The 25,934-nt window shown below is 50.4% G+C and overlaps 8 protein-coding genes across 8 annotated transcripts; 5 read left to right on the top strand and 3 right to left on the bottom strand.

Annotated features, from left to right (window-relative positions):
* Nucleotides 1–5,421: 5,421 nt before the first annotated feature.
* LAJ45_09593 (uncharacterized protein) lies at nucleotides 5,422–7,323 on the bottom strand (the record flags this gene model as incomplete). The annotated part of the gene is made up of 3 exons (XM_046119134.1): nucleotides 5,422–5,619; nucleotides 5,705–7,059; nucleotides 7,311–7,323. 3 exons carry the CDS (start codon nucleotides 7,321–7,323, stop codon nucleotides 5,422–5,424), a joined length of 1,566 nt encoding a protein of 521 aa, XP_045967704.1.
* A 1,496-nt stretch (nucleotides 7,324–8,819) lies between these two features.
* LAJ45_09592 (uncharacterized protein) lies at nucleotides 8,820–9,991 on the top strand (the record flags this gene model as incomplete). Its single annotated transcript, XM_046119133.1, has 2 exons — nucleotides 8,820–9,653; nucleotides 9,719–9,991. 2 exons carry the CDS (start codon nucleotides 8,820–8,822, stop codon nucleotides 9,989–9,991), a joined length of 1,107 nt encoding a protein of 368 aa, XP_045967703.1.
* Nucleotides 9,992–13,325: 3,334 nt separating this feature from the next.
* Nucleotides 13,326–13,604, bottom strand: LAJ45_09591 (uncharacterized protein; the record flags this gene model as incomplete). Its single annotated transcript, XM_046119132.1, has 2 exons — nucleotides 13,326–13,403; nucleotides 13,467–13,604. 2 exons carry the CDS (start codon nucleotides 13,602–13,604, stop codon nucleotides 13,326–13,328), a joined length of 216 nt encoding a protein of 71 aa, XP_045967702.1.
* A 681-nt stretch (nucleotides 13,605–14,285) lies between these two features.
* Nucleotides 14,286–14,732, top strand: LAJ45_09590 (uncharacterized protein; the record flags this gene model as incomplete). The annotated part of the gene is made up of 4 exons (XM_046119131.1): nucleotides 14,286–14,343; nucleotides 14,398–14,408; nucleotides 14,553–14,559; nucleotides 14,608–14,732. The coding sequence occupies 4 exons, from the start codon at nucleotides 14,286–14,288 to the stop codon at nucleotides 14,730–14,732; spliced, it is 201 nt and encodes a 66-aa protein (XP_045967701.1).
* Nucleotides 14,733–16,659: 1,927 nt separating this feature from the next.
* Nucleotides 16,660–18,335, top strand: LAJ45_09589 (uncharacterized protein; the record flags this gene model as incomplete). Its single annotated transcript, XM_046119130.1, has 8 exons — nucleotides 16,660–16,769; nucleotides 16,845–16,947; nucleotides 17,043–17,280; nucleotides 17,342–17,371; nucleotides 17,440–17,646; nucleotides 17,712–17,858; nucleotides 17,933–18,114; nucleotides 18,183–18,335. 8 exons carry the CDS (start codon nucleotides 16,660–16,662, stop codon nucleotides 18,333–18,335), a joined length of 1,170 nt encoding a protein of 389 aa, XP_045967700.1.
* Nucleotides 18,336–19,121: 786 nt separating this feature from the next.
* Nucleotides 19,122–20,000, bottom strand: LAJ45_09588 (uncharacterized protein; the record flags this gene model as incomplete). The annotated part of the gene is made up of 2 exons (XM_046119129.1): nucleotides 19,122–19,499; nucleotides 19,557–20,000. The coding sequence occupies 2 exons, from the start codon at nucleotides 19,998–20,000 to the stop codon at nucleotides 19,122–19,124; spliced, it is 822 nt and encodes a 273-aa protein (XP_045967699.1).
* Nucleotides 20,001–20,688: 688 nt separating this feature from the next.
* On the top strand, nucleotides 20,689–21,664 carry LAJ45_09587 (uncharacterized protein; the record flags this gene model as incomplete). The annotated part of the gene is made up of 6 exons (XM_046119128.1): nucleotides 20,689–20,706; nucleotides 20,853–20,993; nucleotides 21,095–21,129; nucleotides 21,202–21,276; nucleotides 21,331–21,376; nucleotides 21,443–21,664. The coding sequence occupies 6 exons, from the start codon at nucleotides 20,689–20,691 to the stop codon at nucleotides 21,662–21,664; spliced, it is 537 nt and encodes a 178-aa protein (XP_045967698.1).
* Nucleotides 21,665–21,989: 325 nt separating this feature from the next.
* LAJ45_09586 (uncharacterized protein) lies at nucleotides 21,990–23,232 on the top strand (the record flags this gene model as incomplete). The annotated part of the gene is made up of 3 exons (XM_046119127.1): nucleotides 21,990–22,324; nucleotides 22,450–22,937; nucleotides 23,033–23,232. 3 exons carry the CDS (start codon nucleotides 21,990–21,992, stop codon nucleotides 23,230–23,232), a joined length of 1,023 nt encoding a protein of 340 aa, XP_045967697.1.
* Nucleotides 23,233–25,934: the final 2,702 nt, after the last annotated feature.

Below are 25,934 nucleotides of genomic sequence, written 5' to 3'. Positions count from 1 at the left end.
GTCCAGTCGATCTCTTATCGTGGCTGTATATTCCCGCCGTTTCCCGAGAGTTATGTAAGGCTTACTTTCAGCCACTGCCGTGCTTATGGGAGTCGCTTCCGTCTAAAGATGTATGCCGAACGAGATATGGCCGCTCGCTAGAGCACTCGAAGACATCTAGTCTACCATTGACGGCCCGCGGACCCTGAAACATTCTACCAATATCTCATTGGATAGATATAAGAGTCCGAGTTAGTCCATGCGAACTGAAGCTGGAGACAGTATAATTGTATATCACCTCACCCTAAGGCCTATTGGGCGTGTAGTAATGGTTTAGATAATAAATGTATTTGTAAACAACCATTTGAAGATGAAGTCGGCATTTCTTTCCTTCCTTACTTTCTCTCGTTTTTTGTTTTTGGCGGTTGTCGTCTAATCCTTCCTTGGTGAATACATACATCCTACATGCTACATGACTACATGTACATGTAGTAGGTGACGCATAAAACAAGTTTCTCATCCGGGGCCCCAGTGAATGACAGAGTTTGATATTTGCGTGTTCCAGACTTAACTCCGATTAGCTGTTGAGTATTCTGGTTCCAGTGAAATATTTATGGCGAGGCAGAGAGTGTTACATAGTATCGTGGTTATGACAGATGGAAGAGTTAGTATTTTCACGAAGAAATTTGTCAATTGGTCTGGTCTAGACTTAATGGATGGAATTACGGCAGACCGGAAGTTTGGGTAGATCTTTGAGTCTATACACATGCCCACAATTCAAGGCCAGTCGAGGTGATCAAGGAGGTATCCAGATATGACTCGCCTCCATCATCTCACGTTGTATGTCTAGAGCTAGATAGATACATGTAGGCCTTTCACGAATGTACACGCAGTCTCGACATGTTTCAGATGAATATGAAAATCACATTTCCTCAAGGTAGCGAGTATTCAATGATCGTGACCCACATATACGAAGTTTCAGAATCCCTCCACTCTCTCTGATCATGGCCGCTGGATGGACATGTGCGTTGGATTTAGGTTTCATCTGCAGGGCGTCGTGTGCGTATATCTGCCCCTTGATGATAAGTCATAAGCACTAAGTGCTCACAGGAATGTGTGGGGTATTTTGAGAGTGAAAAAACGGCAGAGGTGCTGCATGACGTGCAGATTCTATCACATGTGTACACATAGCTAGCACTACAATCTCGGTCTTAATGCTATGTATAGGGATGTCATCAACTGGATTCCCCCGTATATGGTCCAGTCCTCGCAGTTTTTCTTTCTCAATAGTGGGAAGGGTATACGTATAGCTACATAGGGTATTTTTGCTACAATTAGTCTGGGGAAAATCATATGTTTTTTCCTTAAAAAGGCAGGGTTGGGGCCTGTCTATGGTTTGGGAATCGGGGTATTTGATTGATTAATTAATCCATTAGGCTCCGAGAATCATCCGGACTCTGGAGCAGGGGGGTCAGCAGATCAGTCTGGAAATATTGCATATAGACTTCAAGTAGAGCGTGATGGATCGTCGGGGACTGAGTGGTGTGGCTAGTACATACTCAACCCTAACCCCATCACGCTCAAGCGCTCCCTTGGTCACGTAGAGAGAGTGGGGAAGAGCATCCCAATTTCTACACCTCACCTACGTATTGTTTGGTCTACACATGACCGAAAAACTGAGCGGCATGTGGGCGAATAAATGCGTAATCACAAAATATCACTCGTTTCCATGTGCCATATAAAAATATACACTAACTTTTTTTTTTTTTGTTTAATTCATTAATTGCATGCAACCTTACAGTTATGGCAATAAATATACACTAAGTGACCCGTACCTGTCGTATGTTCATACATGTACCTTATTACCAAACCAAGATTAAGGAGGCTTGGAGGAAGTCTCTCTATTTGGTTAACTCTATTGCAGTAAAATATCGTGATATATTAGTAAGGATACATGTATCCAGCCTATAAGAATGGCCTAGCCCGGGCATGGCTCCCGGTAAAGTGGATAGATGTCCGAGCAGCATCTCCATATATACCATCCGTGGGACCTCAAAAAAAAAATTTCATCACAATCAATGCAATCCACATGAGTAAAATAATCTTTCTAATTTTGTGCAAAAAAAGTACTGCACCCAGCGGGTACTACTCCCACCCCCGATTTGAACCCAGGACCTTTGCCGGAGCCCAAACACGCGGTGTCTAGCCTGACAAGGAGCCGAAGTGTTTTATCCACTCGGCCACTCGCCTATGTTTTGTACCATGCGGAATTGATACTTGGGTGGCTCACGCCAAGACGCGAGAGAAGCCCTAACCCATAGTTAATTTCTGACAGATCTCAAGTTAATCATAGGATATCACTCGTTTTACCATCGGGATTAAAGCGGGGTTCCACTGTAGTTCGTTATTTTCCCTTAATAATTATAATTACAGTGGCTCTATAACTTGACACTATTATACGCTGTTGATATTCGGTTTTTTTGCATAATGCTGGCTTTGAGGCCGGGGCGAGGGTGGGGGTGGTTAGGGTTGTGATATGGCAAACGTTTTCACACGGAAGAACTAAACACAGGCTACGAAGAAATCTCGAGGGCTATAGAAGTATTGAAACCTAACGGAGCGTAGAAAGATACATAAACCTACTCATACGATTTGGCTTATTAAATACCATGTATATATATATATTCACTAATCCGACTAGTTAAAGAATTCCTTCATGAGGCATCACACACCCGAGATTAACAAAACAGTTCATACTGGGATGCTGAATCTGAAATATACAACTAGCTCATCTCAAGTTAATTATATAGCATTCCTCTCTTTGTAGAGATATTTTTTTTCTTTTCCCCCACATACGGAAATTGAAACAGATCACACACACAGGATAGGCACAACACTGTAATCATAAACTAATCGAGCTAGATCAGAACACCATGGGTATCACCAGCAAACTATCCTCCCTCTAAATAGTGTAAGCTTCCTCGTTGTGGTCAGGAAGCATTATCATTTGTTAATTTTTTTCTGCCAGGACTACTATGTATACATGTACGTACTGGGCAAAGAGCCACTCTCGACTATATAGTTCGGAAGGGATGCAATATATATAGCATACACTTTCATAGGTTGGGAGTTTGTACTGGCTGTTGATACAAATCTATCTAGCTCTCCTAGCTAGGGTTTAGCAGATTTGCGGCCGGAGGCTGCATTACACTTGTAACGTACCTATATACCCCACAATCAGCTAACTCAGACTCGGTCGAGTCGTTGATAAGACATATGATGGAACCCGAAGCCGGTAGCTATGTATGTATAGTTCTAGGACATAAATCATCGTATGGGGCGGCGTAGCAACGGGTTTCGACACCTCACGCCCCATCATGACTACCCACCCAGCAATCACAATTGACCCTTTGGAGAGCTGTTTTTTTGTATAGTTGTTCAATAGTAGCTAAATAAAAATAATTGGACATTTAATATCTTGTATACCAACCCCTTGCCTTTATAACAGCTCTATCCTCCTAGGCATGCTCTCAACTAGCTACCAAATCTCTAGAGAATAAATCATCAGGTAACAGTTCCCAGCAATGAATTAGACCTTCCTCCACGAGGGGCTTCAATACTTAAGGTGATCTAGTATCATATCCCAAATGGGGGTAGTGTTGATGGTAAAGCTTCTTGAGATGTACTCAAACATGTTCGATGGGATTTAAGTCAGGGGAATAGGTAAGCTAGTCCTCCAGAAAATCTACCCCACACTCCTCCAACCGCTGAGTTGTAAGGGTTGTGGTGTATACCTTTACAAACTTAATAGTAGTAGGAGCATGGGGTACACTGTCTCTGGGCGCCATCGGTGGTTGTGGAAAAAAAAATTCTGGCCAGGCATTGCAGTCAGGCGTTGCGGCGTTGCGACCCCACACCTTCCGATGATTTATGGCATCGCGCTGTACATAGGTCTACGGGTCAATGGTCGATGGTCGATACTACAAGCAGCTAGTCATTAGTATAAGACCGGGCTCGGGGACGTTCAGGATGTATAGATGGAATTCACCTCTCTCTCTTATTATATTCCGCAGCTAGTGAGTGATTGGCGCGATCGAGACAGGTTCGTATTGCATGTCTCGTCCAGTTACAATCTTTGAATTAACTGAGTTCCAAAAAAAAAATCTCGAGACAGTGGACTGGTGTTGTGGCTCCTAGGCCTGGTATTTCTGCTCTCTAGGTCCCCTCTTGTCTTGTAGATCTCGTGCTTGCGCTCGTGCTCGTCGTTGCGTACTGCACACATGCTATATACATCGCCAACCATGGCCATTCATACACACTATATATAGCTAAGTACAGTACCGTAGTAGACACCTTAAATCTACATGTGTAGTAATGTACACACCACTTCCCATATTGTATTAAAAAAACACACAAGACCTAGAAAAAGTTAGAAAGCGAGAAAGCAGTCTTTGATACATAGTACAGATTGAGTACCAACCCCCCCCCCCCACCGACACATCAATTGCAACCCCCACCAATTCAACACCCCCCCCCCCCACACACACACAAACATCCCACCCATCCCCAATCCTACACTCAAAACAAAAGCAACAGCCACAGTTCTCGAGATCTTCCAGATATGGTTATTGGTTTCCATAGCCGCAGGCCCACAGGCCCACAGAAACACTAGAATGGGCCTAGGTGACATATATATATAATTGAGATTCATGCATAGTACATTATATATAGATCATATAGCGGCAGCCCAGTTTTAGTATAGTAATAGCTAGCTAGCTCCCAGCCCGCAAGAACGACACAACACAAATTAAACGGAGGTCTGTAGACCATGCAGTCGATTAGAATGCTAATATGGCAATATAACATATTCTAGATTCTAAAACTAAGCAGCACGATGGAAGAGTACGATCCAATCAAGTTACTTGTAATTAAAGCAGCACAACTATATATATATATATATACGGAACCACGCCTATCCATCGAACCCCCAGTACAAGCTCTAACCTCTACAGATGCGATGTACGTAGGCCGGCGCATGAGTTTTCTAGACATAAATTATAGGCATCCCACTCTATTTAAATGAATAGAGGATCATAAAATATCACTCGCCCGGGAAGACCAGCGGCCAACATCACAGCATGGCATGGCATTGCACATCATATCATATTTCAGACCTCCTGTGGTGATTGGTGTCTACCTAACCGCCGCGCCGCGCCGAGTCATTTTACGTGCGCAGTTCCACATACATAGCTACCACCTACTCCCATCCTCAGGTACGAAACCGCAACCCTCCACTAGAAACCATACCCTCCACAACCCACAACCCACACGCCCAAACCTAAACCCAGCAAACCCAGACCCATAACCAGAACAAAACTCAATTCCTAATTATATCACATAAAAAAAAAAAAAAACACAAAAAAAAGCCCAAAACTCCCAATCCTACTTTTTCACGACCTCGCCCTCCACATCCGTCACCACGACCTCCGGCTTCTCCCTCCCCATCACCTTAACCTCGGCCGGCGGTATCTCCGCCGCATCCGCATCCTCCATATCCTCAACAAGCTCAGCATTACGGTACCATTTGCGGCGGCGCGTGTATTTGCCCCATCCGTCGACGCCTCTGCGGCCGTCTCGCCACTATATCACATCACACACCATTAGCCTTCCTCTCCCTTCATCACCATCTCCATCTACCTCACTAGACACGGGGGTCCATCCATACCTTATTATCATAATACACCCAACCCTCACCACTCTCCCCACTCAACCCCACCTTATCCTTCACCTCCTGCTTCTTCCCCCCACCCCCACCACCATTCGCACCCTCAACCCGCCAATCCTCCCCCGGAACCCACCGCCACCGCACACCGCTCCCACGCCCCGTCACCGGCAACACAAACTCCGCCGGCGCCGGCGCCGGCTGCAAATGCTCGTCGGTGAACGGAGCACGTTCATACGCAAACAGACTCGACGTCCACCCGACCCCTAACCACCGCCGCTGGTTCTCGTAGATGGCGAACGTGAACTTTACGCCCGGCGATGCGCCGGCCGTGGAGGCGGTGAGCGGCGTGGAGACCTCGGGGTGGATGTTGTCGGGGTTTCCGCGCGGGGCAGCGGCGATGTGCGTGCCGGGTGAGGTGGCGGTGGGGTGGGATTTGTGCGTGGTGGTGCTGCTGGAGCTGCTGCCGTTGCCGTTGCCGTTGCTGCTGCCGTTGGCGTGCTTGAGGTCGGAGGGGGAGACGTGGCGCGGTGGGAGCGCGGGGATCACGGGCGGCGGCATGAGTGATAGCCCCGTGAGGCGGCTACACACGAGACGGATGAGCTGTGAGCGCCAGAGCACGGTGCGCGACACCTTTGCGGGGCGCGAGTGCCATGAGAGCACCAGCGTGCCCATCAGCAGGACGATGCGGCGCGCGGTGATGATGCGCGTGGGGTACACGCTGAGCGCGAGCCACAGCGGCGTGGTCAGCAGGATGCGGGTGAAGAGGGTTGTGAGCGCGGGGCGGGTTGTGGCGGTGGTGGCCGTCTTGGTGGTCGACAGCCACCGCGTCAGCTGCAGGAAGGGGTCGAAGAAGATGTTCATGCGGGTGGTGAGCGTGTTGAGCGTCTCGAGGATCTCGTCGAGTGTGGTGCTGGTCGGCTCGTCGTAGTATCGCCGCAGGAACATGCCCAGGATGAGGACCACCACGATGAACACGTTGCCGGCGAAGCGGAGCACGACGTCGCCGTAGAGGGCGGCCGCCCAGAAGGCTGCCACGACGAGGAAGGACTCCCATGGGTCGGGTGTGGTCCAGGTTAGGAGGCCGAGGACGTAGTTGGCGGCCTTGACGTAGGGGTAGCTCTGCGAGAGGGCGCGGGTGACTTGTGGGGGGGTGGCGACGAGGAGGGGCGATTTTTGGTGCACCTGGAAACGGGAGCGGGAGGCAGGGGAGGAGGAGATGGGGGCGAAGGAGGCAATGGTGGGAGGGTTGGGGTCGGTGGGTTGGATGTGGTAGTCCGAGTGGTGGGTGGCCGTGGTGCCATTGCCATTGGCGACGTGGGCGGGCTCGTCGGACATGTAGAACGTCCAGGGCGTATCTGTGAGAGAACGTTTAGAGACTGAGACAGATGCTGGTATGGATATTTGATATATATTGGGGGGATAGATAGATAGATAGACAGCAGTAGAATTCTAGCAGCAGTGCCAGTAGAGTGTAGATATGGAGGGAGGGAGGGGAGAAACAAGAGAAGATGACGAACAATCTGGTGTGTGGCTGGGGCTGAGGGGGAGGGGGATGGATGTTTGAGAGGGGGATGATGTTTGAGAGGGGGGAAGCCGTTGAACGTACCAAGGGCTGCCATGCAATCCACGTTCGAGAGTTGCAGGCTTCCCAGCAGACTGGAAATCAGGCAATCAGGTTATCTACGGCCTCGGAAGAAGCAGGAGCAGCAGCAGATAGCAGCAGCAGCAGCGGCAGATGGCGACAGCGACGGCAGCGGGAGACCTCTACGTAGATAGATCTATGCAGAAGAGTATGTAGCTGGTCAAGAGATAAGATGTAGAGAGAGACAGCAGACAGAGATAGATAGATAGTCAGACAGACAGACAGACAGAAAGACTACAACACAAGGGGAAGTATAAGTGTATCCTGATTCTCTCTCGCTCTCACTCTCGCTCTCACTCTCACACCCCCGGCTATAAAAAGGAGAGAAAAGTGGATAAAGAGAAATGAACGTGTCTCCGATCCGGTACTCCGGGTGCAAAGGAAGGAATGGAAGGGCAGAGAAGAGTTAGTTAGTTAGAGAGGGAGTATTATATTAAACCAAGAAGTGTGCATACATGTGCGAGCGCACGAGCAAAGGGAGAGAGACAGAGAGAGACAGAGCAAAAAAGACAGAGTAAAAAAAAAAAGGCCCACGAGCAGCACGGTATGTATATATTATTAAGTAAAACCCTTCCTCCCTCGTCTCCCTCCCCCTCCCTTCCCTCTCCCCTCCTCTCCTCCTCTAGCCTTCTCCTTCCACCGGCCGTCCTCGTCTTCATGCTTTTTTTCTAGCACAAACTCAAACTCCCCCCCCCGCGTGCGTGGACGGACGGATGTGTTGTGGAAAAGAAAAGTACACATATGATGTATGTACACAGACAGACATCATCGGGTTTGCACCAGGGATTTGCATGTGAAAGCCTGGTTGAGACAAGAAGGAAGCCGGTTGGCTTCTGGGGTGGGTTGCGTGCGGTCACATGTGAAGAGAGAGAGAGAGAGAGAGACATGCATGAGTCAGCACCCGGGGTAGAGAGGGAACATAAAATACCCTACAGGCAGGCACCTGGCTGTCTGTCTGCCACCAGTCTCTCTCTCTGGATCTCTGTCTCGGGTACGTACGTATACGCGCTGTGTGCTGCTCTGCCCAGCCAAATCCTACCACAGGCCAAGCACTAGATATAGATACTCCGACGCATGCGCAGTGTGCGCCCGATGCAGACTAGCCGGGCTCTCGTCTGCTGTGGGATAAAAGTGTGAGTGTGTATTTGCGTACTCAAAAAGGTCACAGCTCTAAATATTGCTAATAGCGCAGATAAGTGTTTATGACATATCTACACAACTATGTGATTGGGATGTTTGAAACCTCTATGGTCACTTCACGGCGGAGAAGTGGACAAAGCTTATTAACTGGCGAGCTACAACACACGCGCACCCACGTAGATCTAGACGTATTCCACAGAGAGACCTCTCCTGTTCGTGATTGATCAAATTAAAGGCTCTCCACAAATATACGTATCTGTTTCTCTAAAGAACAATCTTTTGATTTGTTATATAAGCATGCACATATACACGTACATGCCCAGGCCAATAGCAATGCCGAGCAATAACTGCACGTGCACCTGCACTTGCGCCCTCCCCCTCGCCCTCGCGCTCACCGGCCCCTCCTCCCAACCCGTTCCCAACCCCATGCTCCGTCTCCTCCGCCGCCTGCCCACAACCCGCGCGCAAGCCCACCGCCTCTACCAGCGTCTCCGCCAGCTCCTCATCCACCACACCCGCCATCTCCGCCACCTCCTCTCCCCCTCCCGCTCCCGCACCAGGCCAAAGCTCCTCATCCGCCGAATGGCACCTGTGATCCACCCCCCCACCCGCCCCGGCGGCCGCCAAGACCCCCGCATCATCCTCTACCACCAAACCCACTATATCGACGGCAAAACATACGTCTCCCTCCTCCCGCTGCTCAAAACCTCCTCCCGCCGCATAACACACCTCATCCTCGCCGCCGTCCACCTCAACGCCATCCCCGGCGAGATCACGCTCAACGACCACCCCTTCGCACACCCGTCCTTCGACCCCCTCTGGGACGAGCTTACAACCCTCAAGGACGAGGGCATCAAGGTGCTGTTCATGCTGGGTGGCGCCGCGCAGGGCACATTCACACGCCTCGACACCCCCGACCCCGCAACATTCGAGGCTTACTACGCTCCGCTGAAGGAGCTCATCGAGATCTATGCGCCCCACGGAATCGACCTCGACGTCGAGGAGCCCATGTCGCTGACAGGCATCGTGCGTCTCATCGACCGCCTCAAGGCCGACTTTGGCGCGGACTTCATCATCACGCTGGCGCCGGTCGCCGCTGCGCTGCAGGGCGGCGGGAACATCAGCGGTTTCTCGTATGAGGCGCTGGAGGCGGCGCGCGGGGCGAGTGTGAGCTGGTATAATACGCAGTTCTACTGCGGGTGGGGGTCGTTGGAGAATACGGGGGGTATGAGGCGGTGGTGAGGAGGGGGTGGCGGCCAGAGAAGGTGGTGGCGGGGATTGTGACGAATGGGAGGAATGGCGCGGGGTGGGTGGGCATGGAGACGCTGCAGACGGTGCTGATGGAGTTGGTGGAGATGTTTCCCGGCTTTGGGGGCGTGATGGGGTGGGAGTATTTCAATGGCTTGCCTGGGGATGTGGGGAAGCCGTGGGAGTGGGCGGAGAACGTGGGCATGGCAGTGGAGTGTGGGGTGGCGCTGGCAGATGCGCTGGTGGAGGAGAGATAGATATATGGGGATAGATGGCTGCAGAACTGTGTGTGGAATCGTAGATAGACGGCTGCATCGTGAGCTCGAGTGCTGATTTAGAAAGCAGCTCCAACCTAATCAGTCAATTAATGACCAACCAATCATAAACAGATCTAATCGATTAACCTCCTGAAACCATTCCGAGTAATACCCTACGAGCCATCTTGCAATCCCAGCGCCTCCCAAGTACGTACTGAATTGTATCTGGCAAAGATAAATCCCACCTGGGATCCAACACCCTTAACCTCTATTGTACACGTAGCTGTAAGTATGTGTAGATGCATGTATTAACACACAGGTAAGACTCGATAGTCGTCGATTGCGTGGTCACTTAACTGGGCCTATGGACTGATACAGATCATTGTAACACATTTAAAAGTAGTTATTGCAGCTGATGGATTTGGTTTAATTGTATATGTGTGTGATGAAATGTAATTAATGAATTAAACCAAAAAAAAAAGAGTGTGTGACGAATGTTGATTGACGAGTGATAATCCATGATCGAGCCTCGCCCCGGCGGCCATGCACACCCAACGCCTTGATTGAATCCAAGCACATAGCCACAACCCCCAGGATCTAGACATGTAATTATAGGTCTGACTATCAAAACATTACCCTTGGGATTGAAACGTGGGTTTCGGACGGATTCCTTCGGCAGGGGATGCGTGGTACAGGCACAGGCCGTCTGAACGCCTGGGGATCACAAGGGTTGGAATCAGAGATAAAGCTACGTTACTACATGTAGCTAATATACCTCCAGTTGAGTTTATAGTCCTATACTCGAGTATATTAAAACTTATCCCCATATCCAGGCCACACACATCTCACGTGTGGAGTAGGGTACTGTACAAAATATCCTACCGAAAAGAAAGCTGACCAACCAGCCACCACTTCGATTCGTTTATTATAGGTCGTAGACGACATATCATCTCCATGACAATAGTCGGCTGTATCTTTCATTTTTCGAGGTTTGTTATGCCTTGGGAAGAGGGAGAAGAAGCTCTGCTTGGTATGTTTGAACTTGACTATGGTGTAGGATGATAGCTTATAGCTAGTCTTAAGATATTACTTTAATTTCGGCCCTGTAGATTGAGGGGGCTCGGTTTGCCGACGTTGTTGTAGAATTCGAATTATGGTGATCTATTGTGGAGTGGCCCTGCAGATCAATGGCCCTAGCATTTCCCTGAATTGAAAGATTATATTAGGTTAGCTCAGAGGTCTCTGCTGGGCGTGGGGATGAATCACATCGAAGTAGACAGATTTTCACTCCCTCCACATACGACTTTCTCCGAGCTTTTCCCTACTCCCTGCAATTCACCATAAAGTCATAGGGAAAGGTATAGGGAAAGGTATAGGGAAAGTATAGGGAAATTCGAAAATCGTAGGTCTAGAGGTGTAAAGTCGTATAGGTGTGATCATGAGGAAAGCCAAAAGGAAAGTTATGAGCATAAAGTTGTAACATGACGGAGCCCGAGGGCCTTATATTACTATCAGTAAGGTAAACTTCCCTGCTTAGTCTCGTAATGATGCGGCATTCGAATTCTGTCCTTTGAGACCAATTGCAAAGCTGGCCTGCATACGTAGCAGTGCACTAGTTTATACCATCGTGGCACGTACATACGTACGGTAAAATGTTTTCAACCTCTGTTCGTTCTGGCCATTCCGTACGGGGTGATCGAAGGCACGTATGTTTAGTGTTGATATATATAAACATAATCTGCGTCTTCTCTTCTTCTTCTACCTTCTTTCTTAAATATAGGACACTAGCATGATTGTGGCTTAAATAAATAACGGCACTATTCCTGCTCGGGAACGGTCTAGTGGGTAACCAGACTAGTCCGGGGGAACTCTACTCTTGCTGTGACGAGCTCGACCTCCCTCCCCACTTCATCACTTTATCCATACCAACCCAATATAATTTGATCACCCTGCACGCAAATGGTGTGATCCGATCGAGGCTCTGCTTGCAAGGGGCACATATGCCCGGGGTCGGTATCCACCAAGGTACTCGCCCACTCGTACCAACGACTGTATAAAAAGTAATGCTCACCACGGCTGCGCATGCGGGGTAGAACTAGAATTGACGTATAAAACACCATGGGCTACTGGATTTTTATCGAGCGGCCCACTTGACCGGTCGACTTGTTAATTCGACCTCGGGATGGGTAATTGATATATATATATATATATACCCCAAAGGCCCTACCTACCTACTCGATATCTTTGATGATAGATTCTCAGTCTGGTACCTGGAGCAGTCGTTTTCGAAATCGCCGTTACCGAAAGCCTTGGGGGCTGCTTCTTTTGTCGGGGGTTAAGGATCTTGTGGTTCTCGGTACAGCTACATATATACTTTGAAGAGATTTGGTCAATTGTTTACAGGTGTGTGTACCTTTATTGACTAAAAATATAGAACGCTATCGATACCAACATATATCGATCATTGTAATAGGGACAATTCTTTCTAGGTTCAGATGAGCATACTCTGTCAGTCGATGGATGTATGTGTGCCACCAAGGCAGCATTAGCATTTACCAAAGCAGTATCATCACAGGGAGAAGCACTCGCTACCAGATGAGCACATGTGAGCCCTTGCTCATAGGGAGCTGCTCCTTCGTCTCTTTTTCTTTCGTGGGAACCAAGCACTATACACGCCCTATCTTACTCTCACCAGATTAATCAACATTTTTCGTTCCAGTTTCTAAGGTCTGGTTCTTCGTTGTTCTCTTGCAAGTGGGGAAGACGGTGGGTTTTTATTTTTGGCTCAACGGACCAATGTGTCTAGTAACGGTTGACCGAACAAGACAACATCTCGCGAGAATGAATACACGAATGAACAGGAAAATAAATCATACAATGTTTCCGAGAGACATCAAAGGAGCGATAAAAAATATTGCGAATCAAAAAGGAATAGTATAATTCAACTCCTAACAAAGAAACAAAAAAAGCCTCCCCAATTCAGCCTGCCTGAATATCTCAAACCCGATATGAAGACCGAACGCTAAGCTAGCAATACCGACCCCCATCTCTCGCTCAATCTATCCATCCTCAAGCCTGGTGCACCCGAAGCAATATCAATACCTCACTCCTCCCTCGATGTTTGTCCGACTATCTATCGTTGTCGTTTTGGAAGGATGGGATGTATGGATTCGTCCGGGTATCACTGCGGTGATTTACTTGTGCTATGAAATGGTCAGCCTTTGGAATATATTCTTTGAGAAGCTTTGTGAACTTACAGGGCATCCCTCACAAGTGCAGCCTTCCCCGCATCCGCAGGCACCAGTTGAAGCGCATCCACAGCCAGACATTGTGTTTATGGTTTGAAGGTTTGTGGGGTTAAAGTTGGAAAATAGTTTGGTATGGAATGGTGGGCAGTAAGTGTTTGTCGTTGCTGGTGAAGGAAAGTTCAATCAAGGGAAATTGGGTCCTATTTATGTTATTGTCGAGGACATACTATGGCCTCCCCCTCTCCGACTAGCTCAAATGGGGTGTCTTTGTCCACCTCACTCACACCGCCCTGAGCATTTTGTGCGGGGTCGTTGGAAGATAGGAAGCGATACGACCTCTGGGCTTCGTCACAAGCACTCCACATTTTCCTTGCCACACCCAGATCTACATTAGTATCCCAACTAATTATTTTTCGTCTAGAGGATCGAAATTTCCCGTTCGGGGATCAATATTGATGCGTTGATTGTGCTTCTTTTATGTTCTGGGTCTGCCCGCTCTACAACAAACCCCGCCTCCTCCTCGATACGGAGTAGGTACATGTACCACAAGGGCTTATCGCTTCCTCGCTTCCCTGCACATGTGGGATTTTCAGAGACCGCTGAGTTATTTGTGCAGCCCTTTTTTCACGACTCATCAGGGGGCTGGACTTTGTGTTTCGTGTTAAAGGCTGCGAGCTTTTCGCGTTGAATAGCGCGCCAAGATCTACCCCTGCCTAATGGAAATCTTTAGCCTAGCTTGGGCTAGTGCGATTACATCAAAGCTTGATGATGATTGCACTGAAAAGTTGACCAGCTGACGGCCAGTGTCGGTTCCGGCCCGTATGCGAGTGCTCGATACCCAGGTAATTCTACAAAGGATATTCGCCCCCTCGAGGGCTTCCTATCTGGAGTATCACTTGTGTCATTTTATATCCCGAGCCTCTGTCATATATAGGTCATCTTTGATACGACTGAATGCTGCACAACCAATGGCCTGGTACCTATCCAGAGTACGATCTTCGAGGGATACTCTGTGCGCAAGTGCCACCTTATCGATATGGTCCATAATGATTGATACCAGTGGTCAAACCCTAGCGGGACCGGATGCCTACACTCGACGTACCCGTATGTAAATACAATGGCCCCAGCACATCAGATTGGTTGAGTGATGATATCTAGAAAGTGCCGGAGTCCTAATACATTATCATCACCACCATCATCATCATGATTCAAATAAACCGGTGGTCCTGGTTTTTTGAGTATCACGGCTTGGAATCGCCTAGTCAACACCGAGTACAACTGAGTTCTAATCCGATACTCATAACTGATGTAAGATATACTGTAGGTACATACTCTATGTATCTACATGGATTTACTAATCAATATTAGGGTCGGCGATTAAGAGTAAGAATAATCTAGACGTTAACCACCAGGAGGATCGTCCAATACTAACTATCATTTTGTTGGGGTTTACAATGGCCAAGAGTCTTGACAAGGCGCATAGCTGCTTCTGAAATATTAAACACATCTGCTTCTGCTATGAAGATTCTGTGGTTGGATTTGAATGGTCCGGTAGTACACTTTGGGAAATATTTGTTGCGGGTTCAATATATCTATTGGGCATCTCCTTAGATATTGATATAAATTAAAGACCTATCGGGGGCCCGTCCAATCGATAGACATAATTTTCATCGGGGCTACAATTACTTGACTACCCAAAGACGCGAATACGAAAGTACTTACTCGCAGCAAATTTCCTTGTCCCAACTACTTTTTGGAGAGTTCGGCTATAACAGCGAATCACTCATGACTTGTCTGATTCGTAGATAATCTCCTTACACGGTTTTCCACCCCGCGCAAGCCCCCCAGTAGACAATTACATAAAAAGGGCTGCAGATTGAGAAGGCGGCTAAAGTGCCCTCAACTTGTGAGAAGAGAAGTTGGTGGCGTTGGTCGTTCAGTTCATGGATTTTTAATTTTGTGATGTGTCACATATGCATCACGGGGTGACAGGCAGCTTGGCAAGGACTTGTATCTTGGAGATCCTCGATTATCTGGTAGATAGGTACCAGACCAGGCCCTTGGATCTACTTGTTTACCACGAAAAGAACCAGAAAATGCAGTTGCTCAGGGCAAGGATTATTTGTATGGAGTGGCGGTGATCTCTCATACAAACTATCCCTGTTTCCGTCACTTGCATTTTCTGGTTCTTTTCGTGGTAAACGGGTACACACACATATGTATACCTGGTACCTACTATAAAGCGTTCCTCTCCAAAGTACATGCATACCGTACAGCCCAGAATGGCAGCTTCGATATGAGGTTTCTCGGTATCAAACGCATAGCTAGCATGAGGCATGCGTTTAATTAGGTACGCATGTTGATGCTCATGCTCTATCTATATTTTTGTTGAATACTGGCCCGCACTACCCTGTTATGCTGGCCGAGGTGGTTCCTGAATGGGCCGACTGCATATTGAATGATGAGATCCAGATGTAAGGGCCCGTATAGGACATGATTTTCCAAAGGTAGGTTCCGGCATATGACTTCATACCTCCAGGGTTGGAGTGCGCACGTGTGTACTCTAGGGATATATTCTGAGCTGAATCAACCCCTCCACCAAGTCTCGAGATACCAATACATACTGAGAACTCAGCTTACAGTGTTATATGACAAGGCTGACTTACACAATTGTTCATCGTGACTTCCAGTGAGTGGGGTATTTGTTGCTCTGTGTAACAATTGATGACCGATTTGGGAGATTTGATTATTATTTAGGGCAGGTGGTAAATTTCAATGTTCACGTGAAGGATTTTCTTCTTTCCCCTTCCTTTTCTTTTCCTCGGATGCCTGAACTCCAATGTTTAAGGTTCTATCAACTCGGCCCCGCGGACTACACATGTGGTGTGGTATTAATATTTAGATAGGTGTGCATGTGGGGAGAGTGCTTGCACGAAAGGTTCCGTGCGAACAGCGGTGCTAGAGGAGGTAAGTACAATTCTTTGGTCCTTCCGCACTTCTAAGTACTACACTTGTACCAGCAAGCCCCAAGACCCAAGCCCCGTCTCTGCGCGTCCCTGGCAGTTCGCGGAACGAGTGATAAGTCATGATTCCGCGCCTTGTTCTGTTTCATGCATATATATCAACTTGCTTACGTTTACCAGGAACATATAGTATAGATATCACCGAGCAGGTATAAACCAAGCTGCTCCTTGGCACCCTCGGCCGATGCCTTGAAAGTCCCACCGCCGATCACCGAGTGATTCTCCATGAAGCCGCAGCTAGTGCAATGCAGGCAGTTGCAGTTGCCTGCCAAGCCAGCCATTCCCGGCTGCGGGTAGATATCTATCATAGCTCCACGTATCAAGCAACTCCACAACCGAGGATAGCCAGGTGCTGAGGGAAACAGAAATAACGATATCTACATACATCAACGCCAAAATGTCCAATCTCGAGGTGCTCTCAATTGCAGAGCTGGAGGCTGCTGCAATGGAGAAAATGGATAAGATGACCCGCGAGTACTATAACTCGGGCTCTGATCGTGAGATAACGTTAGTAGCTCTTCCGGTAGACTGAAATATCTAGAGCGCTGCCGATATGTAAAAGTAGCTAATAAATAGCTATAGTCTCCGCGACAACCTCGCCGCATTCGACCGCTACAGGCTACGTCCCCGCGTGCTTAAGGACGTCAGCCGAATCGACACCTCCACGCAGCTATGGGGAAAGAAAGTGCGTATATATATAAAAAAAACCACCTCCACCAGTTCTTCGGCTCCAATACACACAGTTAAAAAATTACCGCGTACTTATGAATATATATATAGATTTCATTTCCGCTCTGCATTGCGCCCGCCGCAATGGCAAAGCTCGCCCACCCATCCGGCGAAGTCGGCATCTCGCGGGCCGCTGCAAACGCCGGCGTTGCGGTGGGTTTGAGCAGTTTCTCGACATCGTCGATGGAAGACGTGGTGGCACAGGGCGCGGGCGCCATCGACTATGCGATACAGCTGTATGTGTTCCAGAACCGGAAGACGAGCGAGGTGCTGGTGCGGAGGGCGGAACGTGCGTTTCTTTCTTTAATTTTCTTCGCCTGTAGAAATGTGGAGAGCTAATTTTTAGTTAGGTGCTGGATTCAAGGCGGTGTTTCTTACCGGTATGTATAACCCACTCATCGTGGCCGGTGCCGGGTGATATTCATGCAGTGCTGGGCATAACACATAGTCGACACGCCATACCTCGGCCGCCGCATCAACGAGGTCCGGAATCGCTTTAAGCTGCCGCCGCACCTGCAGCTGCTGAACTTTGAGAACCCGGGCGACGTGGCTGTCTATTCCGAGAACGAGACGAAGGCGCACGGCGGGGATAAAGGCAAGCCGCCGGCAGCGGGGGCGGGGGTGGACTCTATCCTCCCCCAGGGTAATGTCAACGGTAACTACCTCCTACTCACCCCTATAAAAAGAGCGGTAAAACGATAGCACCTAACTCGCGTGTAGATGCATCCCTCAACTGGGAAACTGACATCCAATGGCTCCGCAGCATCACCAAGCTCGAAATCTGGGTTAAGGGCATCCTAACGGCCGAAGACACGCTACTCGCGGTCCAGCACGGCGTCGACGGAATTATAATCTCGAATCATGGAGGTGAGTAACGTAATTCTGGCTGGCTGGCCAACTATGTTACTAGTGTCTTATGCCTAACCCACCGCTACCGCCAGGCCGACAACTCGACGGCGTCACATCCACCCTCGATGCACTACCAGAATGTGTTGCCGCCGCCGCGGGCAGGATCCCCGTCCATATCGACGGCGGCATCAGGCGGGGCACCGATATCTTCAAGGCGCTAGCGCTGGGGGCGGATTGCTGCTGGATTGGGAGGATCCCGTTGTGGGGGTTGGCGGTATGTTCTCTCTCTCCTCCCTCTTTTCTTATTGCCGCAGAGAGACTGACACGGGCGGTGTAATGTAGTACGATGGACAAGCCGGGGTGGAGCTGGCACTGAAATTGCTGTATGAGGAGTTTAAGCTGTGCATGAGCCTGGCGGGGAGTAAGAGCGTGAAGGAGATATCGAGGGATCATTTAATTAGGGTTAAGACGGATGGGACCTTGGCGAGGCTTTGAAGGGTGGGATAGGGACTTGGTTTTTATATAGTTATATAGACTTTTTTTTTTTTTTTGGAAGCATCTTGCGGGTGAAGGATATATATATTTGGTAGAAGCGTAGAATATCAGAGCTATCTAGAAATGGAACCGGAACCGGATTCGGTAAGATTATGATTGACACCTAGGCCAAGGTTTTGGGCTATGTTCATGCACAATCACTCGGTGCCCAGAAAGACCACACCTGTCGTTCGATTTTTTTTTTTTTTTGTTTAATACCTGTCGTTCAATCATGACCACGCCTGTCATGAACGGGCTACACAATATTTCCCGTTATATATTGCAAGTACTAATTAACAGCCAAACGTCGAAGTAAACCTTTTTATAATTTCTCCATATCTTTAGTGCTGGGGAGGGGGGGGGGGGGGGCGGGCAAAAAGCTGGTAGCCCACTCTTTTTTTTTTTATTTTAAAACCAGGGCAGAAATTAGTCTTATATACAATCCGAACGAGGGAGCCACAAAAGAAGCGAAAGAGAGAGAGAAAAAAAAATATACAACAAAAAAAAAGCAGCCATGAATTTATTTTTCACCCTCATGCATAGTTCCCCGTCACCCCAGCAAGTCCTCCTGTACACAACCGAACGCCCCCCCCCCCCCCTTTCTCGCCCCGTGCTGCTCTCTCTCTTTCTCGCGCACACACACACAAAGATGGGTGCACTCACTCACCCACTCACTCCATTCCCCAATTGCAATTGCAATTACAACCGCACTTGCAGCCGCTCATTTCCACCACCCCGTGATGCTACTCAACATACCCGTGCTCCCCCCTGCGCCTTCCCCCCCTTCACCAGATCATCAGCACCAGGCCTATCCAGGATCTCCTCCCTCGGCACACCACCACCACCACCATCACCACCACCACCAACAGCCGTCACCCCGCCGGCAGCAGCAGTGGCAGCGGCAGCGGCAATCTGGCGGCCATCAACAGCGACCGCCTCCTTCTCTGGCGGCGTGAGCCCGCTCAGCGCCCACTCCTTCAGCCGCGTGGTGACGGGCTTGCCCTTGCGGATCTCGTGGGCGAGGTCGGCTTCGTGGCGGGCGGTGGCTTCGTCGGTGCCTGCGGCGACGGCGGCGAGGATTTGTGACTCTTTTTGGGTTGCGTGGAGGTGGCGTTGCTCTTCGGCCTAGGGGGGGGGGTTAGAATTGGTGAGGGGATTGTGGGGAGGGGAGGGGGGAGGTACGTATGCCCGCTTCTTCCTCCGTGCAAACATCACCATGTCTGTAAACGCATAGATCGTGATACCACCGCAGAGCACTACCACCACCACCACCACCACCACGCCAATCCAATTAGCATCTTCTCTCGCCCCATCCACATCACATCCACATCTAGCAAAGAAAGAAAGAAAGAAAATTTCCAACCCACCTGTAGCGCCAATCAGCCCAATGGCAACAACCTTGTGGGCCCTGTCGGCCCAGACGCGGCCGCGGTCCACAATGCGGTCAAACATGCCGACCTGGTCCATCCTTGCCCTGTTTGCGGCCTCGCGGAGGCGGGCCACGCGCTGCTGCGGCGTCTCGCCCCCCCCGCCGCTGCTGCCGCTGGTGGGGGGTGCGCGGGTGAAGGCGTGGGGTCCGGTCGCGGTGAAGCGGGTGGCATCTGCCACGGAGCGCGGGGGTGCCATTGTGCGGATTGGGTTGGTTTTTTCTATTTTATTTGTATTCTATTTTGTTTTATTGGGTTTGGGCGGGGGACTGTATGTAGGTTTTGGAAAACGTTTTGGGGGAAGAAAGGTTGTTTCGTTTTTTTTGTATCGTTCCGATGGGTTGGGTTGGATGGAGGGGATGATCTGGAGAGGAGGAGCGAGCGAGCGGTGGTGATAACTTTTTTTGGTGGGGTGATGGTGATTGGGCGATGGTGGAAATCTGACGTGACCTCTGCGTGACGCTAGTGGCGGGTGCGGGCTAGCGTGCTTGGGGTGTTCGGGGGCGTCGGGTGTAAGCGATAAGCGATAGGCGAGGGCGAGGGCGAGGTGAAGTTAGCACTCACTCCGTTCTTGCGTGACAGACAGAGACAGAGAGAGACACCACGGATGAGCGGTGGATGGCTAGCAAGCAGCAAGCAGGAGCAGTATTCTAGCAGTGCCAGCCAGGTGTGACAGTGTAGTTCTATCCTTCTTTTCTACAACAATTACAATTCAGTACATACTCACGCCCAGTTCACGTCCACTGTAACAGCTCTACTCTACGTGCACACACGCTCCTTAAGCCTTCACCTTCACACCTTCCCCCCCGTCCCCAGCAGCCCATACCCTCTCCCTCCCTCCCTCCCTCACCCCCTTCCCTCGCCCCTCCCACACATCCATACATACCATGAACGTAAACGCCGACGTAACCCGTCTCCTCAGCATCCTCGCCCAAACCAACACCACCCACCTCCCCCACCCGCACCACCCGCACCACCACCAACACCACCACCTCACTCCAGGCCGCAATTCGCAGACCCGCGGCTCCACGGTGGCTCGCCCTTCTTCCAGCAGCCCCCAGCGCCCATACCCGTGACGCCAGCAGCGACGGCGGTGGTGGACCCGAAGAGTATCACGGACTGGCCGGCGGCGCTCAAGTATGTCATGAACACCATCTACAGGAACGAGGAGGTCATGGCGCAGATCAAGAAGGTGCGTATGTTCTACGGGGTGTTCAAGTGCGCTTGGGGGGGAGAGCGGCGCGAGTGGAAGGCAGTGGCTTATGTTGGGGGGGGGGGAGGGGGTGTTTGTAGATGAAGAGGCATCAGCATGACCATGAGAAGCAGTGGTGAGTGGGTTTTGCACTGGGAGGGTTGGAGAGGGGGGTTGTGTGGTTTGGCTGACTGACAGACCTGGACAGGTGGGTTGCGAGAGAGGAGCTCGTCAGGAAACATGAGGCCAGAGTGGAGAGTAGCAAGAGGGTCGCCGAACTACTGTAAGCCCTCCTCCTACCATCCCACGAGTCTTGCAGCACTAACACCGCGCTCAGGAGGGGGCTCGGTACAATGCCCACCACCGCCACCAGCAATCTCCCCGTAAGCACCTATACATACACCAACCCTCACCCCCCGTCCAGCTACATAATTAACTAACACCCCCAGACGCCCGAGAGCGAGAAGGAAGAGCTGCGGGTATTTGACCAGAAGGTGCACACCCGCAGCGAGGAGATGGTCAAGCACATGGCCTCCGAGTTTGCCGCGATGGGCATCCCGTTCTTCTGCCGCGCGGGCCTGCCGGAGAAGGAGAAGGAGGACGCGGAGCAGCTGCAGGCGCTGAGGAGGCGCGTTGTGGAGCTGCTGGAGGATCTGTGTGAAGGCGAATAGCCTTGTCTACGTAGAGTATGTGGGGATTTAGGAGCAATTGGCGTGCAGGAAGGGGGAAAATGTACGGAAATGATACCTGGGGGGAGAAGATTGAATTCTGCGCTCTGTAATATAGAAATGGCAATACTGCGTCTTAATTGCAGTTGTTACAAAACCTCTTTCCTTTTACATGTTCCTTCCCCGTCCCATCGGACCTAAACCGCAACAGGCATCAAGAGCCTCAAAAAACTTCCTCCCAGCAACCGCACCCACCGCAACCACCACGCGCTCCCTCCCTCTGCCCAACCCCGCCCACCACAACCACCCATCCACACAACACAAAACAATGTACCGCGCCGCAGCACCACGGCTCGCATCCGCCGTCCGCGGCGCCCACGCCCACGCCCGCGCCGTGCCCACAACCCGCCGCCTCTACGCAACCAAGGGCGCCGCCCCCCCTCCCCCGCCAAAACTCTCCTTCACCGAGCGCCTCCGCAACAAACTCTGGCGGCCCGGCGCCGTGCCCCAGCCCGAAGAGGCCGACCAGCAGCTCGCCGCCGCCGCCGCCCCACCCGCCGCCAGAAAACCGTCTGACATCCCCGGCTACGTCGAGGCGCTCGATGCCCGCGATCTCCCCGTCGTGGGGCTGGACCCGGCTCTGGAGGAGTGGGATGTGCCTGTGTATGTCTCCCCTTCCCTCCCCTGCCCTGTCCCCCCACCCCCAATTTCAATTGCTCTCTCTCTCTCTCTCTCCCTGTTTGTGTGTATGTATGTGTATGTGCTCATGCGGACTACTACCACCACAGCTTCATCACCAACACAAAATTCACCTCCCCCTCCGCACTCGTCCGCGCCGTGCACCGCGCCGTCATAGAAGTGCACACCCCACTCCTCAACGGCCTCCCCGCGTCCGCCTTCAGCAGCAGATACACAGGCCCCGAGCAACTAACGCCCCGCGTGCGCATCACCGTGTCTTCCAGCGGCGGCGGCGACGCCGTGTTCGACTTCCGCTCGCCAGAGATCGAGCAGGACATTCTCGCCACCCTGGAGGGCGGCGCCGAGGGCGCCGAGGTCAGGGCGTATAGCGAGGAGGAGGTGTATCCCGCCGAGCAGCAGCAGGGGGAGGAGGAGGAGCAAGCAGAGTGGGTGGTGGAGGGGCTGGAGAGGAGGGGCTGGGCGGCGCTGGGGGTGAAGGAGGAGGTGAGGTTTGCGCTGGTGAAGCGGGTGGCGCAGCTTACGGGGGTGAGGATGCTGGATGCGGAGGCGGGCGCGGTGAAGACGGTGGCGGAGCTGCGTATGTTTTTTTTCCTCCCTTGCTGTTTTTTGTGGTGGTGGTGCTTGTCTAGTGGGAAGGGGGTGAGGGCTAATGTGTGGTGGATGGGGGAGTAGTTGAGCATCTCGAGACAAAGACAAAGCCGAAGAAGCTCTTTGAGATCATCGCGCAGACGCCGCTGCCGGACCTCCCGAATGTGAAGGTCTATGAGACGAGGCTGAGGCCGTGGGACAAGGAGAGGATGATTGGCAGGGAGAGGCCGTTCGAAAAGGTGGTTGAGTTTAAGTATCCCTTTGAGGCGCGTGATAGGAAGTAGTAGTCTGGCAGTGGCAGCAGCTGTAGTACTAGTGGCAGTTGTAGCTATAGTAGTTGTTGTTGGGGGGCAGTGACTGGTCGTGGGACTGTAAATAAAAATTGGCCCTCTTTTTTTTTCTTTCTTTCTTCCTTGTTTATATGTGGGGTACATGTAGTGTTTTGATTTTTCGATGTTTGATATTTTGTGGTTGTGGGCCCCGGGACCAGGTGGAGGATAGAAATGTGGTGGAATCTATCATTGTCACATCCTACACCATGTACTAGTTGTCGAGCTAGCCCCGAACGGGAGACGGGGTTGCTCAAAGTCGACTAAACATCCTGCACGAGCATAAAACACATGTACGCCACCGTGATCTAGAACCGAATGTTTTGCATTTTGATATCCGAATTCTCCTTCATGTATGTACAAATCCTGTTTCAGAACCATTCTTATTGCCCCATCGTCCGCGGCCGGCCTATCCAAGTCAAACTTGCCAATTTTGGCCGATCAATGTCAAAGCCCACAGTAAACACAATTGCAAGTCTACGAACTACATATGTAGGTGTGGTTATACCTCAGGGTTATATGGCTCCAGAGCTACTACTAGAGCTCCTCCTCCTCCCGTTCCGGAGGCGTTATCTCTGGGTTGCGTAATATACGAGATCTTAACCCCCAGAACTGCCATTTATATATATATATGCGGAAGACCTGATCAGAGAAATACAGATGTCGATAACGCTGCGCTAGCTAGCTCAATTCCTATGGTTGTGGGCATGCGCCGAACGCGCCAATTCCACCCCCAGATGTCGAGTCCTTATGCGCTGCGTTTCTGCGAAGGGAGGGCTAGGCCGACCTCCCAGTGGCCGGGCCCTCTTAATTAAAGAAGCTAGTTGGGCTGAGTGAGGATCGAACGATGGGATAGGGTTCTTAAAGCGTTTATTAGTCGCCGATGGACCCCGCTTCATGAAAGAGATCAGCTTCGGAGGGCCTTGCAATCGAGAGAGAGGCACATACATGGTTCTTAAGCTTTGGGTTTGGGGTGCGGAGGGAGCCCGGTTGGGCCGGGGAGAACCATCCTTATATCCTTAGAGAAAACCTCTATTCCTTGCACGGGAGTACATACTGGTATTAAGTTTGCCATGGCCAGCCATATATGATCTGATATATAACGCATGCGCAGCACGAAAGGGGGGTCAAAAAAGTCGATATCACTAAGTTTGGTATATTAACAAATTAAACGTCTCGCGCGGCCGATTTAATAAATGGAGCTAGCTATCGAACGCGGATATATATAAGTCTCATTGTATATACGCTGAGCTACTTCTACCGCACGTATTGATGTACTGTAGATATATATGTGCGGCGGTGAATTATAGCCAAAAAAAAAAAAAAAAAAAAAACATCAAAACAGAGCTATGATTATCAATTTAAGAGGATTGGGCACCAACGCCACGGTTTTTTTTTTCTTTTAGTCAAACGGCATTTTTTATTTAGCGGCAAAATCAGGATATGCTGAGGTGGTCATGCTATATATTCTTGGAAAGATGGCTATAGTTATACACGGCGTTGCAATTTAGCAGCAGCATCAAGACACCACGAAGTAATCACACTACTCCTAGCTAGAGAGAGAGGAGCAGGTGTGGACTCCGAAACACATGATGGCTACACGGTCCTGCATTTAGCAGCAAGATCAGGACATTCCAAAGCGGTCGAACTACTATACTCTTAGGCAAAGGAGCGGATGTACGTGGACTCCAGAGTAGCTAAGGGTATAAAGGATGAGGTTCCACACGGCTTTGCATTTAGCAACAGCACCACAACAGTGCGGGATGGTCACACGCTGCTCTTAAGCAGACGAGCAGATACATATGGATTCCGAAACAGACCGCGGCGAAACGGCTTTGCATTTAGCGGTAGCAGCAGAATGCCTCGAAGTGGCCGCACTAACTCTTGGAGAGAAGAGCGGAAGTGGATCTCCGAAACACATGATAGCGAAACGGCTTTGCATTTGGCAGTAAAAATCAAGACTCTCCAAAGCGGTCAAACAACTACTCCTAGACAAAGGAGAGGATGTGGATTCCAGAGTATCTAAGGGTAAGGGGCCACACGCCTTTGCATTTTGGCAGCATCATCAGGATACCATGAAATCGTCAAACTACTCTTAGACAAAAGAGCAGATGTGAACTGTGGATTATTTGGAGGCGAGACGGCTTTACATATAGCAGCAGCAGCAGGATATATACCCCAAAGTGGTCGAACTACTCTTGGAAGAAAAAAAAGGAGCAGATCTGGAGTTAGAAACATCTGATGGCGAAACGCCTTTGGATTTGGCAGAAGTAGCAGAATGCACACCTGAAGTGGTCGCACTGCTCCTGGACAGAGGAGTAAGTCACAAATTCAGGAGAACTCCGGACAAAGTGGCTTTGGCCTTCGCCAGTAAGATCCTGTCAACACCTCGAAAAGTTCAAATCTCCACTCAAGTAAAGGAGAAGATGTGGAGCTCAGACTTGGGGCGGTTTTACGAATAGCACGTTCAGGACGCAGGGGCACCGAAGTGGTCACGCTAAGATTCTCAGAGGGAGGGGACTCCGAAACAGACGAAAAGGTAACAACTTTCCGTATCTCAGAAAAGTCCGGACGCCTCAAAATAAAATACTACCACTAGATATAGGAGTGGGTTCGCCGGTAACACATAGATCTCCCCCCAAAGAATCATCGACGGA

The sequence above is a fragment of the Morchella importuna genome, assembly GCF_003444635.1.
Source record: "Morchella importuna strain M04M26 chromosome Unknown Morimp01GS037, whole genome shotgun sequence".
NCBI classification, from domain to species: Eukaryota; Fungi; Ascomycota; class Pezizomycetes; order Pezizales; family Morchellaceae; genus Morchella; species Morchella importuna.
This window is presented reverse-complemented; position numbering and strand designations above follow the sequence as displayed.